The following is a 16,220-nucleotide window of genomic DNA, read 5'->3' as shown; positions in this document are numbered from 1 at the left end:
ATCATGGTATACATATCCATTAATAACAGAACCAAAAAGATTAAACTGAGTGATTCCACTATTGGAAAATGATGCATCTACATATATTAAGGATGCATCTACATATATTATGATGGCGAAGTGGGTTTGACCAGGTCCTCCTGGCTAGTGGGTCTGGGGTTCAAGTCCTGCTTGGGGCGCCTTATGATGGACTGGTGTCCCATCCTGGGTGTGTCCCCTCCAGCCTTATGCCCTGTGCTGCTGGGTTAGGCTCCAGCTCCCTGGGACAAGTGGTTTCAGATTGTGTGTGTGTAGATACATGTATTCACAAGTTGCTTTAGCATCACTGCTTCTACTATATGGATGGATCTCCAGAACAAATTTAAAATCAGTTTTTACAACTACAGAAGTAAAATTAATGTAAAAAGCTCCCTTTTCAGTACAGCCCAGACATTCTAATTACTACAGATGGCACAGAAAGCCTTTTTTTCAACTGTTTGGAGCTTGAGATCTTTTCTCTACAGTGGAAATTGTACTATTGCTTGTACAGCTTTGTATTCCCCCATAATTCTCATTCCAGTTATGTAATCTCAGTTTAATCTTCTTAAAAATTTCCCTGCCCATGCTTTCTGTAACCATCTTTTCTATGTTGAGTAAATACCATTATGTACGCTTAGCTTGGTAAGGCATGTGCTTTCAGTTCGACCTCCTTATGATGTCACAACATAGACATAATTGCACTGTTACTGTGGTGACCTCAAGCGTCTGGGGAGCAGACCGAGTGGAAAAGGGCGCAAGTCACAGTGCGGTCTCTTTACCACCGAGACATTCAGCTGACCTGCCCAAGATTAGGAAGCCACTGACCTTCTCACATAATGTCTGATGATCTTCTTCTAATTTGAGAGACAGGATTTCCAAAACAATTTCTGAACTTTCAACAAAGAGTGGACAAGTCGGTTTCAGATCATCAAAGCTGGTCTGTTTGAACAGAGGTGCAGTCAGGAATCCTCCCGTGTTACTTTCCTTAGGCAGACACCGATCTGTACAAGTGGAGGCTGGAGAAAGGCATTATATTATACATAGTTTGGTCAATCGGATTGCTGAAATTTTACGAGGAAGCGTGAAATCGACTTGGCAGGGACACCAGCGTGTTACCGAATTGTCCAGCTTGTGCTTCCAAATGCGATTTCAACATGTCTGCCTTGTGGGGCCTTTAGTATTTGTTAACCTGATTCAGCAGCCCACATGAGAGCATGACACCCACCTCACTAACAGGGGCACTTAAGGAATGAGGCTGTACTGATGTGGGTAAGGCCTGGTCATAAGTTAGAGTCCTCGCTGGCATTACTGCTACATGGCGTTCATCTTGATCTGTCTCCTCTGGACAGCAGTTCATCAAGAGGTACATTACGTAGCAGTGTTATGAGCTGGATATTAAAGAAAAGACCTCTAGATCTAAGTAAGGGAATATAGCTTGGTCAGCACCCAAGACCACCTACATGTAAACTGCAGGAAGATTCATAAGTATGTATCCAAGCATCACACACAAAATACTCAAAAATATTTGAAATTAGTATGATGACCATTCTTACTGCTTCTGATTGCTGTACAGTTGCTGCTCTCATTTCCTCAAGATGACTGAAGGTCAGCAATTCATGTGACCTGCCCCTCCGAGACAATAGTAATTCCCTTTCCTGACAGGTTGCTGCAGCTTGGGATGGGTTCACTTGCCTAAGCACAATGTGATAATGGATTACTAGGATCATCTGATGACAAATGACTACACTGATCATATGTCAGCAGGGGTGCGGTGGTGCAGCGGGCTTAACCTGGTCCTGCTCTCTGGTGGGTCTGGGGTTCGAGTGCCGCTTGGGGTGCTTTACAACGGACTGGCATCCCGTCCTGGGTGTGTCCCATCCCTCTAAGGCCTTGTGCCCTGTGTTTTCGGGTCAGGTTCTGGTTTGACGCGACCCCGCTTGGGACAAGCGGTTTCAGACAATGTGTGTGTGTGATTATATGTCTTAGGAAGTTGCATGTCTTTGCAAAAAAAAAAAGCACAACAATATCTGCTTGATTGACTACAGAAATGAAAGCTTTGGTGATCATTAGCGCATACACTTTGTTGCTCAGCTGGCTGTCCAGTTATATATTCCCAATATATATTTCCCCATGTATATTCTGAGTATTCCCAAGATCACTACAGCTCTACACTGGAAGTGAAATGAAGCACCGTGTTTCTTTGAAGGACAGCTGGTGCAAGATGATACCTTAATCTTAGAAGATTTACAATGAGAGGGAATAGAGAAGGACAAAATAGACCCTCCTTTCCACGTCTATCAAATGGCACAGCAGTCACATGATAAGGCCTCGGCAAACAACGAATCTGGTCCTTCAGATATAGACCAAGCAAAACAGGAATAACTGTTTAGTGGTTCCTTTAATTTTCCTAACATGCAGTGCAAAACGTAGTCATACAGCACGGTGAGAATGTCTTTTTATAGCACAACTTTGGTTTGTTGACTAGTGGGAGACTGCACGCACAGCTAACTCAGCAGTTACTGAGTTACAGGTCTGCATAAAGCATGTAGGCTGGAACATACAGTAAAAAGGAAACTGATCTGTCATTTATGTATCTACGGTAGACTGGCTCTTATAAATACCACATTTGCATCTGAGACACTGTACAGAAGATGAATTGTGGGAGCAGGTGCAATAACCACCAGTGTAAGCTGACTGCTGTTGTAGCCTGACCTTCATTTGGTCCTTGACCAGTCCCTGAACAACCACACACACACACATCTTCTGAACCACTTGTCCCATACGGGGTTGCGGGGAACCGGAGCCTACCCGGCAACACAGGGCGTAAGGCCGGAGGGGGAGGGGACACACCCAGGACGGGATGCCAGTCCACCGCAAGGCACCCCAAGCAGGACTCAAACCCCAGACCCACTGGAGAGCAGGACCTGGTCCAACCCACTGCACCACCTCCCTGAACAAACAGTTCACTAGTATAGTGCAATGCACAGAAATATGATATTTAACTGCCTAGCATCTGCTGCTGCTCTTCTGGCAACTTTAAACAACTGTGGCTGGTTCATACATTGCATTGCATTTATTTCATTTAGCTGACACTTTTCTCCAAAGCAACTTACAATGGTAAGTTACTTACAGTTTTTTACTCATTTATACAGCTGGGTAATTTTGCTGGAACAGTTGAGGGTAATTACCTTGCTCAAAGGTACTACAGCCAGAGGTGGGGTTCAAATCTGTGATCTTTGGATCCAAAGGCAACAGCTCTAACCACTGTTCTACCAGCCAACCCTACAATAGATGTATATGGGAGAAATAAATTTCTTTATGTTCTTTTTCTTTTCAAGTTTAGGTTTTTATGTTTCTACTGTCTTTTTCTTTGCTTTTTACTTATTTGGAGGGTAATACTTTTTATTTTATTTATGAGTTCTGATGTGAAGGTGCAGCTAGGGATGTTTAGGGTCAGTAGTTTGTTGGTTTGCTATCAGAGAGTTTCTTTAAAGCTTTACTTTGGGTTTAGGTTATAATCTCTCTCCTTTCTACTTCACTGGGTCGTGTGTTCCAGTTCATGTTCTCTTTGATAATATGACTGACTCTATTACTTGGGTTACATAATAGTTTCATTTAAAAAATTATTTGAGTTTCCATATAATTTGTTCCCTGGGATGCCCATATATTTACAAGTAGGAGGTTTTAAGTAAGTTTAAATATTCTTAAATTAAATGGAAAATCAATCTACTCAAAAGTGCATTGTAAACATATAACGACCTGCGTGACCTTTACTTCTTTTACCTTAATTCAGTAGTAATATTTTGCTTTTGTGGTCTATAAGGTAAGTTACCTATGGAACAAAGTATATGGATATGGATTTTCTTTCAGTGGAAAAAGTTAGCATTTGAGCCGTATGGCAACTCGTACAATCTCTGAGCACCTTTATGGATAGTAGACTTAGACAATGGGACTTGATCACACTTTTGAAATATTACAATTTTTTAAACCCTTGCTTACATATGTGGATGTATTCATAATCTCTCTGGGTTTTCTATGTTGCTGTGACCCACTGTTGCTGCTGCTGCTAATCAATAAGAAATAAATAAGAACTATCATGTGACTGTGAATATGTATGTTTGAGCTGACACATTACGGGTTACTTAACTGTATCTTCACCCTTGATGCTCAGTCCCTGTTTACTGCAACTTGTTATTTAGCAGCTATTGCAATGCTTTTCGTGCGTTTCATTTCTGCAGTTAATTTTAGCCCCAAGTACATGTAGTGCTCTAGAAGACCCCTGATCCTCAATAAGGGACACCTGATCCCCCCCCCCCATCACAGTCCAGCAGCCTCGTCAGATCGTTTTACAGGCATTATAAAACACTTGACCCTATTACTTAGCCACTGCCCAACGACAGACCATTTTTACATACAGGTTTTCCCAGGAAGCCCCAGCCTAGCTGAAACACTCCAAAAAAAAAAATCACCGAGCACAAATATTCACACTTGCTAATAGACTCGGAGGTTTGCTGCATTTTGTTTCACAAAATGTTAGGGACATTTCTGGATGACTATAAGTTGCCACATACCAAGAGACTAATCTATACACAGTCTTTCTGACTGCAAGATCTTTTACCCAAGCGATGGCCACCTCCATGTTGTAGTCATGCTTTGACCCTCTTAAACTCCCCTCCACAGCTGAGGAGGCCCAGCACCCTCAACACCCGCCCTCTCCAACACACACAGGCAGGCATGCAATGCGTCCATCCCCTGCAGAGTAGCAAGCCAGTGCAGCCACATACCCAGGACCAGGTTGACTCAATGGGATTCCTATCATCTCGGAATTCTTCCAAGCGATCTACTGATATCATGGTTCCATCATGTGTTTGGGCCAGAACACTCTCTCTGTGTTTTATTTTTTGCCTCTGTTTCTGTCAAATTTTCTTCAGTCCAGCAGAATAAGGAATGACCGTGCGGCAGTCAAGGCGGCAAAGACTCTCTACTGAGCGCCTGAGCTTTTTCCTGCTCATTTGAACCTGTTGTTTTCTTGGAACGGCAGAAGTAGAAATCCGAGAGGGACAGGAGCTGGACTCCGTCCTCAAGGCTGCTGACTCCTCAGACATCTCGATGAGGTCACGCCCCTGGAGCTGCGGCTGCTAAACACTGTGACATACGCAATCGCACACACAGACACATGCAGTGTGACTCAACGGAAAGAAGACCAATATCCTTGCGTACGCTGAGCACTCCCCTCGCCTTACATCCTATGCTTTGAGGAATCTGGATTCATTATTCAATTTACCATGATTAATTATTTCTCAGTATCTGGATGTCAGGGGGCGCAGTGGTGCAGTGGGTTTGACTTGGTCCTGCTCTCCAGTGGGTCTGGGGTTCAAGTCCCGCTTGGGGTGCCTTATGATGGACTGGTGTCCTGTCCTGGGTGTGTCCCCTCCAGCCTTATGCCTGGTGTTGCTGGGTTACGCTCTGGCTCCCCGCGACCCTGTGTGGGACAAGTGGTTTTAGATGGTGTATACATGTATGTATCTGGATTTTTGGGGTCTAAGTTAAAGTTCATCTGCTTATGCTGTACAAGAGCACAGCCTTGAGAAAACAGAAAAGCAATTCTTAAAGTAAAGGTAAATTGAAGTACTCCAGGTTTACTTCTCACTCACTAGACCACTGGCAGACAGTGAGCCATGTTCACATGCCGCTGTGTGGAATTCAGAAACAACATGTTCACATGACATCAAGACGGATATAGTTAACTGTGAGGTGATCCTTCTTACCTATCTCCATGATTTGAATCTTAATATGGTATAACAAATTTCATGCCCTTTCTTTGCACTACAAATCATACATCCTAAAAATGATCTAATTCAATCATTTAATCCTGGGGGGATGCGGTGGCACAGCAGGCTTGGCTAGGTTTTGCTCTCTGGTGAGTCTCGGGTTCAAGTCCTTCTTGGGGTGCCCTGCGGTGGACTGGCGTCCTGTATGGGATGTGTCCCCCTCTCCTCCAGCTTTGCACCCTGTGTTGCTGGGTTAGGCTCCGGTTCACTGCAACACCACTTGGGATAAGTGGTTTCAGATAGCATGCGTATTTAATTCTGGTAGTGATTTGCTACCATTTATATGCCATAAGAACTATGAAGATGAAAAGAGTTGACATATGATCCTCATCTTATGGTAGGACTGTAAAAGAACGCTAATATCCTTGCTTCCATCCCTAGTGTTTGGACTGTAAACTAAGTGCTGTCATCATCAATGTACATACAGCGAGTTGGACACTGTGTGAAATAATTGCTTGGGCATCCAAAGAATAGTCCTTAAACTGAGTTCCAGCTAAATTTTCTCACACTTCACGATCAATAACCATTTGGACAAATAAAACTCCAGCGTCCTCTAGTGGTGTAATAATTAAGTTTAGGATGATGATGTCAAGCTTGACAGATATACAGTACATACTGTATCCTCAGTTGCTTTACTACAGGTTTAATGAACACCATTAACCCTTTCCAGACAGACATTGCAAATTAGCATCAACTGATAATTATTTTTCCAACTTCCAGTATGAATTTCACCCTGAGTGTTGAAACTACAGTTCTCTTAAAATTAAATGTTATGTATAATAAAATACTGTTCATGTATGTAACTGAAGGAAATGTAGCTACTATAGTATAGATGAAGAGAATAACAGTGTTTATATAAAATATTCTTAAATAGGGGGGCGCGGTGGCGCAGTGGGTTGGACTGCAGTCCTGCTCTCTGGTGGGTCTGGGGTTCGAGTCCCGCTTGGGGTGCCTTGTGACGGACTGGCATCCCGTCCTGGGTGTGTCCCCTCCCTCTCTCCAGCCTTATGCCCTGTGTTGCCGGGTAGGCTCCGGTTCCCCGTGACCCCGTAAGGGACAAGCGGTTCTGAAAATGTGTGTGTATTCTTAAATATAAAAATCTAAAAATGATCAATTAAAAGATGAGCACTTCATTAAAGCAGGTCTCTTAGGGTCTGAAGTATACAGTCACCACAGAAGGAGTGAAAAATAATAAAGTTTCTGGGTTTTTTCTCTCTTTACTATAGTAGCAACCATTACATGGACTTATGGTTTGCAAAACTGAAGAGGCATACTGAAATTGTAGCTCCAGAAAATTACTGTACATTTTTTTTGCTGTAATAAAAGTAGACAAATGACTGGAACACAAAACATCAACAAAGATCTTAATACTATACAATACTGTGGTATTGGATACTCATCACAAAATCATACAATATTTAGAATTCATAACATTCACGTATCTATAAAATCAGTGATTTCCATGTATTAAACTGAACAACTAGACATAGTTGTTGACTATAGCCATTAAAGCAGGCATAGTGTTAGTGTGTCCAATTGATCAGGCACTATCATGGACTTCCCTTGCAGCAGCAAGGACTCCAGTCCCCGATCAAACGGACAAACAAATTACATCTAATAGTCATTTGGTTCCATGAAGAGGTTTCTCATACAAGTACACGTCATAAAACACAAAAGCTTTGCAGAATAAAGCGCAAATAAGCTTGTACACAAATGAGATTCTCCTTAGTTAGAATATGTTCACCTAGATGTCACCTTCAGAAACAGAAAAAGTAAAGTAAAAGTGAAAACACCCATTGTTTTTTTTCATCTGATCAACACTGGCAGAGAAAGCAGTCTTTATTGAGGATCAGCGGTCCCAGGACCTTCAGCAGGCCATTCCTTGTGCCTTTTCTTAGGAGGTCTGGTATGCATTTGAGTACCTTAAAAGGAATAGCCTACATTATTACTGTACCAAAAGCATGCCAATTTAAGTCCATTTAATTTTAAGCGAAAATGCAGAAAGGCAAATGCCAACAGGGCAAATGCCAAGTTAAAGGCGATGAACATAGAGGATAGTAAAGATGGAGTTGCAATGACATTGGTGAGACAGAGCTTACCACTGGTGGATTCACCAGGGCTGGGGGACATGTGGCTGAGCTGCTGTGATGGCTTCTGAGAAGACAGGTGTTCTGTTTCTCTGCTCATGGGATGGGACACACACTGTGAAGACTGAACCTTTGCTTCTATCTCAGAAACAGAGCAAGAGTTACATTATTTTAACGTATTTAATAAAAGTACACTCTTGAGTTTCATTCAAACAGTAGCAGAAAAACTTACCACATATAAACAGGAGACATTGCCTGAAGCCAAAGTAAAGTTTTTTTCTGAACTTTTGGACTTTCTAGGTCCTTCTTTCAAACATTGTACAGATTCTTACAAAGTAACAACAAAATCTTGCTGTAGCCTACAATCTACATTATGTGTTCTGGGATATGGATAACCCATCAAGTGGGCTGGGCAGAATTTTTACACACTACTGTATTAATTACAGACAAAAAAAGAAAATTTTAGGAGTTGCATGGTGACACAAGCTGGTTGTGCTGCTACCTCACAGCACCAGTGTTGTCCTGGTGAAAGTTCAAATCTTGTTTACTCTGTGTGGTGTTTGCTTGGATTTTCTCTTGGTGTTCCTGTTTCCTTCCACAGGTCAAAGGCATATGTTTTAGATTAATTTCTAATTCTAAATTTCCCTTATTGTGTGTACATGTGACTGAATGTGTGTGGCTACCCTACAAATGGGCTGGCATCCTTGATTAACCTTCAAACCTGTGCTTCCGGGTTAGGCTCTAGCTGACCTAGGCAAGTGAGTGAGTGAGAGAGAAAAATTTCCAAGTATGTTGTGCATCCTGTGCAGCATACGCAAAAAAGACAATTAAATCTGATTTTCTGAATGTGTGTTCATCTAGATGTGATAGATAAAAAAATATGAAATTCAAAATGTGAAACAACCTTTCATTGATGGATGATTAATATTGTAATATTATTATCACATTAAGCTGCCATGTGTGACAAGTATTCATCCCAGAAGAAAGCTGAGCAACGTTACCAAATATGACTGAGAATGGATCCTCTCTCCTACCTCTTGACTCCCAGCAGATTGCAGGGCCCCTGACCAACCTCCCATGGCTGTCCCTCAGGAGGTAGTACTGTAAATATGTCTGCTTCTTTGGCTGAAAGCCAGTCTTCAGGTTGATGTGTTCGGAGAACTCTGTGAAATACCGGAACCCCTTCTTTCCACATCCTACACAGTTCCCCAGGAAACCTGGGGGTTACAAGCGGGCATTGGAAATACACATGAGTGCACAAGTCAAACAGATATCCTGATATTATACAGCAGAGATACTTGTCGGGTGCAATTATAGGAGGCTTATATAAACGGTGATGAAAAAATTCATTGATTATAATCTCTACTGGTAAGATCATGGAGAATTTTTTTTGTTTATGGTTCTCCAGCTGACTTCTCTCAGAACAGGGAGAAAGTGACACTACAGACTCTGAGCTCCACGATCAAGCATGTCTGACAAGCAGGTCAGGATACCCTGCCCCAGCCATGTCCCGACCTTACTCACACACCCGCCAAGCACACCATCTCCTCTACCCCAGCAGTGGCCTTTTATCCGCTTGGTAATTGCAATAAGAGAACGCTGTGAGGAAGCACTGCTCTCTCTTTCTGCCAAATCTATAAGGAAATCCCTTCCATTTGTCAACTGAAGAAAACACTGAGAACCCACCTCTTCAGGCAACATTTTACTCCAGATGCAAGTCAAGTCCTGTGTCTTAGTGGTTAACCCAGCAGTACTGCATACATGCCTGTTGTGCAACCATCTGAGCACTTAATATACTCTAACTGCATTTTTCACATCTCTTTATCTATTTTTTTTTTTTAAATTTTAGTATGTAACAAGTCTTTAGGAGGAGCTTTTGATTTGGTACCATATTGGTACTCTGATGTACAGGCACACACACACACAGTTTGAAGCTTCTTGTTGCAGGCAGGGTTGCGGCAAGCCTGAGCCTAACCCAGCAACACAGGGCACAAGGCCAGGATGGGACACCAATCCATCACAAGGCACCCCAAGTGGGACTCAAACCCCAGACTCACCAGAGAGCAGGACCTGATCAATCCCGCTGCGCCACTTGTACAGGTACTGTGTAGAGTAATGCTGTATTATTTTTATTTTAATTTGCTTACTGTATCTATTCAGAAGAGTCTGCTAAATGGATGAATGTGAGTGTAAATGTAACTATAGGCATGAATGTAGAGGAATGTAGATGTCACAGTTACACTGAGAGAATACCAAAGGGCCAAAGAAGCATACTGAGAGAGTCCAAGGTGCTATCATCACCTAAAAGTGAATTCTGCCCAGTCGAGTCTGGAAGGAACATGTGGTCGACAGCACAGACCAGAATGTTATCTGGCAATCTGGGGGATGTGGCTCCCACCAGGATAAATCCAGGAGGAACTTCCAGTATGGTGTTGCCAATGGACTCCAGGCGCAGGTCTTTTCCTGACTGGCAGAAACCTGCAAGAAATCCAGATGTGTGCAGTCTGGAAGAGTGACACCAGATGTTGCTTGGGTTTAACATATTGTAGTTTAGGCCTGATTCGTCAGCTGTTATTACTTTGTTGCTCAACAGATTCTTTCCCCCAAAGTAAAGTATAATGATTCCTACTTAAACAGGTGCACATTTTTCAGTGGAACAATCCACATTAACTGCTTTATTGAAGGGTGTTGCAGGAGGAGCCCTTCTGACACTTGAATCTTTTTTAATCCACAACTTTAGCATTGTTGTGGAAGCCCAGGTGGGCTACTATGGTTCAAATAAATGATTTTGTGTTTCTACAAAAGATAAGAGAGAAAAGGAGGGTTCAGATGTTTCTTGATCAGTGATGGGAAGTCATTCTTAGATGCTGCCTTACCATCTAATCTGCAATGCTCTTCTACATGAGGCCTCAGTTGGCATGGGATGGTGGCACTGCTAGGCTCAGAGTATTTCTCTTCGTCATCGTCCTCCTTTTCAGCTCTGCCTGCAAGGATAAACAAATGTCTTTAATTGTATTTCTCCATGTTACTACATTTCAGAGAAAGGAGACAAACACACGCAAGCTGAAACTGTATAATACTCAAGACATAGCTATCGCAACAAAAACTGGACAGAAATCACATTGAACAAGCTGGTGTATCGTGTCGTGGGATCAAATGCCAGGAGGACAACATGCTCCAGATACTTGTTATTGTTACAGCATCGATAAGTGTGATATACTGCTCACTAACTTTGACCAGCTGATAAAATGACTGCCTAAAAATTTAACCAATGAATGTGATCACAAAATCAGAAACGTCCAAAAATCAAACATGCCAAGTTTTACACCAAAAATATGGATACTCAGAATGCCATATTCCTTATCCTGGGACTATCAAAAGATGAATATGTAGTTAACACTTATACCACAGTAATATGTTACTTTATGAACAGACATTATTGGAAAGACCTTCTAACCTTCCTGTGTCTGCTGCAGCTGTTCAGCCTCCAAGTACAGCTGGGTGAAGACTGAACTGGGCACCTCGGCGTCGGAGCGGAGGCTTGCCTCGATGGAGCTGTGCAGAGCCTCTTTGAGTCGTCTTGCTCTCGGCTGCCCCACGTTTGAGTTTCCCATCTCCTTCAGAGGTGTTACAGCAAGGTATCCCTTTTTCATTGTGCCATGGCTCAGTTGCTGACGGCACTTGTGAGCTGGAAGTACAAGACGAAAAATGATCACAAAGAGCATATCAGTGCTTCTGAGAAGATGTGAGAAAGAGTGGCATGTGGAGAGGTGGAGTTGAGGTAATAAGGGGAGGGGAGGGATCAGGCCCCTTACCAAATCATGAGTGGCAGATTCACACAGTTGCCTCTAAAATTGATTTAACCTGTAAATACACTTTTTACTTATTCCAAAACTTACAGGCGTCTTACATGATCAGCGGTCATCAGTGAGTGTCACTGAGATATTTCTGCCACCGATAGGCCTGTGCTTCTTGTCCATCAGCAGAAATGTCCCACCTACTTCAACAAAAATGTCTTTACATTTACTCATTTAACAGACACTTTTCTCCGAAGAGACTTCCAATAAACACTGTGTAGTGTTATCAGCCCAAACCTTATTCATCCAAGGTGACTTACATTGCTGGTTACACTACTTACAATGAATCACTCTTCCACATACCAGTGAAACACACACACACACACACACATACACACACACACACACACACACACACACACACACACACACAATGAGTGATTTTAGAGTCACCAATCCATCTGAAAAGCATGTCTTTGGACTGTGAGAGGAAACCAGAGCACCCAGAAGAAACCCACGCAGCCCCGGAAAACAAGCAAACTCCATACAGACTAAAAGCAGGGATCGAACCCACATCCTTCACACAACCCAGGTCCTATGCAACTTTGTATCTTTATCTGTATACACCATTCTTACACTGAGAGAAGCCAAAAAGGCTGCTGTTTTTCCTATGAGAAAAATCAGTATGTCATTAGTGAAATAATTGATTTATTTTCCAAACCCCACAAAAATGCTTTCAGTTTTAAAATATAGACTGAACACTCAGACAGACAATGGACCTTGGAGCAACTATCTATTTTTCTTGCAATTTATGTATCAAAACCACACTTGTTGCCAAAAATCTATCCTTAATTAATGCTGGATAAGCCATTGCCCTAATTTCAATTTTTGAATATTTTAATCCATTCTTAGCTTGGCCTAATGTTAACTCTTTGCATTTTGTTTTGTGGGGACGTCTCCAGATGGTCTAATATCAACGTTACACTGTTCTTGTAGGAACATTTTCCTCAGAAGTATCCCCTCCGTGTCTAGAAAGTAGCCACACAGCAGCGTTGTTATGCTAATACAAAGCATTGTAACGACCCGCGTTAGCGCGAGTTTGAGCGGGAAACCTGTTTATTATAAATAGTTGCATTATGGGAAAAATGTGAATGAAGTGTGCAACCACTGTGGGGACTTACGGGTAAAATAAAGGGGTGACCGTGTTTTGGAGCAGGGGGTAACAAGCGATGTCTTGGCAAACTGAACAGTTTAGTCTGAGGTGTAGGTTCGCGAGCAAAGGAGTTTTTTGGGTGAGTTTTTCTTCTGTATTATTTGGTTTTATTTAATTTCATTTTTGGCATTGGAATTTTTTAGGATTTATTTATTGAATAAAGATTTTAATTAGCACAAATGATGACTAGAGAAAGAGATATTAGTTTCTGTCAATGTGGACAGTGTGTGGAGCCGGATACCTTTGGGTAGGTTGGTTATTCGTTCTGATCCGTAGGGAAAAAAAAGAACGTTGCTTCCTTGTGTACCGCTGTTCTACAAAAACGTTTATTATAAGCGCCGCCTGTGCGTCATTTTTCACCCCAGAGCGCTGCGCGCCACGGTACGAAGCCATCTGTTACATACAAAACGTCCTCAACACTTGATGCCATGTATCAAGGTAATAGCTACACAAGCGCATTACCCAACCAGCTGTACGAGAACATCCCGAAACACAGCGACCGCACAGCGATCATGCGCAGTAAAGCAAACCGCTGGCGCCAAGACATCTCGGCTGTGCGCGAGACAGAACGTTCCCGCCTGTCTCGCGGAACATAGCGATTGGTTCACAGTAGATGTATCGCGGGTACGCGCAGGTGTTTCGTGTCGGCTCATCCGTCGCTTCGCCGTCTCAGTCGCGTAGCCACCCGAGGTTCATCTTTTGAGTTTTGGGAATGTGTTGTATCAGGAAGTGGCGATTTCTCGCAGCGAGCTCGGTACGAATTGGCAGGGAACCGAAGTGAATGTCAGGACAGCCTGATCGCCGAAGAAAGCCGTACTGACGCATTGTTCGCCGCGTAGTGACGGACACGCGTCGCTCTCGAGGATCGGATGTGTGTGTGTGTCTGTCTGCAGTTCGTGAACCGAGCACTCTTCAGTCTTATTCTGTGATAAATAGTTTTATGAAGATCACATGATGTAGTTATTTTAATTTCCCGTTTCTGCAATGTGGCGCTTTATTAATGAAATTTTTTTTATGATACAAATATATCATTTCTCGTTGAATTAGGCTTCAAACCTAAAAAACATACATGTCATGATGAACATGATCTTGTTCAACGCAAAGAGGCTTGTCTATTTTCATTTTTTCAGATCTGAAATATTACTCTTCGAATTATATTTTTGACTAGAAGGATGTATGAAATAAAACGTCTGCTCGGTTGTCTGTCAGATTTTATTTTTATTTTCTGAAATATAAAATTTACCTTCAGCATGATTCTGTTTCACACAGATTTCACAGTGCAGTCGAGTTTGTCTGTTAAACTTCGGATACACTGATACACTGAATATTTTTTCTATATTTTTTTTTTTTATCCTTCATTCACACATTCTATCTTCTCATCTGTCTCCACTGTCATTGTGCTGTGGAAGTTTCTGTCACCAAGACAAATTCCTTGTATGTGTGAACATACTTGGCAATAAAGCTCGTTCTGATTCTGAAATACCATTGGAAAGACCATTCTGAAACGTTTCATTTAAACATTTTTAATCGTGAGGCCGTTGCAATGAATTAAACACGTAAAGAAGTGAGGAATATGGTCAGGCAACTAGTTAAGTAACTAGTTGCCCCACATAGACTCCATTGTGAAGAAGGCCCAGCAGAGGTTGTACTTCCTTCGCCAGCTGAGGAAGTTCAACCTGCCACAGGAGCTACTGATGCAATTCTACTCCGCAGTCATTGAGTCCGTCCTCTGCACCTCTATAACTGTCTGGTTCGGCTCAGCTACGAAATCAGACATCATAAGACTACGGCGGATAGTTCGGACTGCTGGAAGAATCATCGGCACACCCCCCCCCCCCAGCTCTCCAAGAACTGCACTCGTCCAGAGTCAGTAAAAGGGCTAGCAAAATCATTCTAGACCCCTCACATCCAGGCCACTTCCTCTTCGAACCTTTGCCATCTGGCCGGCGCTACAGAGCACCGAGCACCAGGACAGCCAGGCATAAGAAAAGTTTCTTTCCTCAGGCCATCTACCTCATGAACACCTAAATCTCTCCCCTAGAGAGTAAACCAGTGCAATACATAATGCTATTTATATTTATAACTATTTATCACATCATATCTCTTACTCACACTCCCTTGCATTTGTATCTAGTGACTATTTTTGTATATTGGGTACTTTATATTTTAAAATATTTTTTGTCCCTTGTTCACATTCTCTATCTTCTCACCTGTCTTGTCACTGTCATTCTGTCTGTGCTGTGCTCCCCACCACAACGTGCTGTTTTCCACAGCTGAATTCCTACTCTTCCATCTAAATATGTCTGGTTCCTGCCTGTGGCCTGTTAACAGTGATGCTGTTCAATGGCAAAAAACTGTCTTTTTTTTTTATTGCTCACCACATGGTGTTCGGTATCACGTAGCATCTGAAGAGGCAGAATGTTCTGTTCCGAGTCCAGTGACGTGTAAAGCACTCTGAACAAACAGCAGGCCTAACCCTGAGCAAAGCAGACAAGAACCTTACTACTTCCGTACTACTTACCATCCGGAAACCCGCAAAAACGAGACTGTTTTTGGCTTCAGAATCAGTGTTGCTGTGGAAACTATGAGAAGAGAGGGCAAAAAAGAGGTTTTCCATCTAATATATGGCAAAACAAGATCATAACCACAGTAGGTGACTAAACTGTATATGGGCATCCTATGTGGTATTTTGAGATTTGAAGCAAAAACAAAACAGAATCAGCTTTGCCACCCCATACAACAATATCTTTCCAGAGTTTTATTGTACAGTACAGATTCTACAATATGTTGTCTTATTTACACTGTTTCCTTCTAGATTAGTAAAGTCTATCTATCTAATTTATGCAGTAATTTCATGTCATTTTTGGATTAACATGGATGATCCTGAGTCAGTACATTTCAGTTTAGAATCTCTAGAGTCTCTGTCACTTTATTGAGAAACCAAAAAGGAAGCTTAACTTTTGTTTTCTCATATTGTTATAAAAGCTAGATATATTTGCAGTGAATACACCCTTCTTGTACATGTGGACTAACACTTTGTCCATGGGAAGCTTCCTTCTTAAAACAAGCAGACGTACTGTGCAGTACTGGCATTTAGGTTTGAACATTCTGTACAAAATGTGCCTCATAAATCACAATGGAGTGGAAAAAAACGTGGTGCTCACGCTGAGAACTCAAAACTTGAACTTCACCCAAAACACAGACAATAATCATTTCAATCTTAAAATTTTACAGCAATGATGCGTTTTATAAAGATAACTTGAAGCTGATAGGT

The 16,220-nt window shown here is 42.2% G+C and overlaps 2 protein-coding genes across 8 annotated transcripts in view; both read right to left on the bottom strand.

Annotated features, from left to right (window-relative positions):
* Positions 1–5,047, bottom strand: part of LOC108924091 (phosphatidate phosphatase LPIN1-like) — a 34,031-nt gene extending 28,984 nt beyond the window's left edge. For 3 of the 4 annotated variants that reach the window (XM_018735242.2, XM_018735243.2, XM_018735244.2), the window contains exon 1: positions 4,803–5,047. In XM_018735242.2, coding sequence (XP_018590758.1) covers positions 4,803–4,871 — 69 coding nt within the window. In that variant the 5' untranslated portion in view covers positions 4,872–5,047. The remainder of the gene's footprint in view (positions 1–4,802) is intronic. The other variant, XM_018735248.2, reaches the window with a different exon arrangement.
* A 1,868-nt stretch (positions 5,048–6,915) lies between these two features.
* On the bottom strand, positions 6,916–15,369 carry LOC108923995 (protein GREB1-like). 4 transcript variants are annotated; one of them, XM_018735085.2, is made up of 7 exons: positions 15,157–15,369; positions 11,394–11,624; positions 10,813–10,920; positions 10,238–10,414; positions 8,971–9,153; positions 7,949–8,074; positions 6,916–7,771 (listed from the first exon to the last, which is right to left on the bottom strand). In XM_018735085.2, the coding sequence occupies exons 2-7, from the start codon at positions 11,587–11,589 to the stop codon at positions 7,689–7,691; spliced, it is 873 nt and encodes a 290-aa protein (XP_018590601.2). In that variant the 5' UTR covers positions 11,590–11,624; positions 15,157–15,369; the 3' UTR covers positions 6,916–7,688. The 4 variants fall into 4 exon arrangements, with proteins under 4 accessions (XP_018590601.2, XP_018590602.2, XP_018590603.2 ...); XM_018735086.2 differs by lacking the exon at positions 15,157–15,369 and adding an exon at positions 11,847–11,850; XM_018735087.2 differs by lacking the exon at positions 15,157–15,369 and adding an exon at positions 11,752–11,770.
* Positions 15,370–16,220: the final 851 nt, after the last annotated feature.

The sequence above is a fragment of the Scleropages formosus genome, chromosome 1 (assembly GCF_900964775.1).
Source record: "Scleropages formosus chromosome 1, fSclFor1.1, whole genome shotgun sequence".
Classification (NCBI taxonomy): Eukaryota; Metazoa; Chordata; class Actinopteri; order Osteoglossiformes; family Osteoglossidae; genus Scleropages; species Scleropages formosus.
This window is presented reverse-complemented; position numbering and strand designations above follow the sequence as displayed.

Coding starts and splice junctions, on each gene's coding strand:
- LOC108923995 (XM_018735084.2), bottom strand. CDS start 11,661: ATGCTCTTTGTGATCATTTTTCGTCTTGTACTTCCAGCTCACAAGTGC. Junction 10,921..11,393: donor GCTGCAGCAGACACAGGAAG/GTTAGAAGGTCT, acceptor TTATCCTTGCAG/GCAGAGCTGAAAAGGAGGAC. Junction 9,154..10,237: donor TGGGCAGAATTCACTTTTAG/GTGATGATAGCA, acceptor TGTAACCCCCAG/GTTTCCTGGGGAACTGTGTA.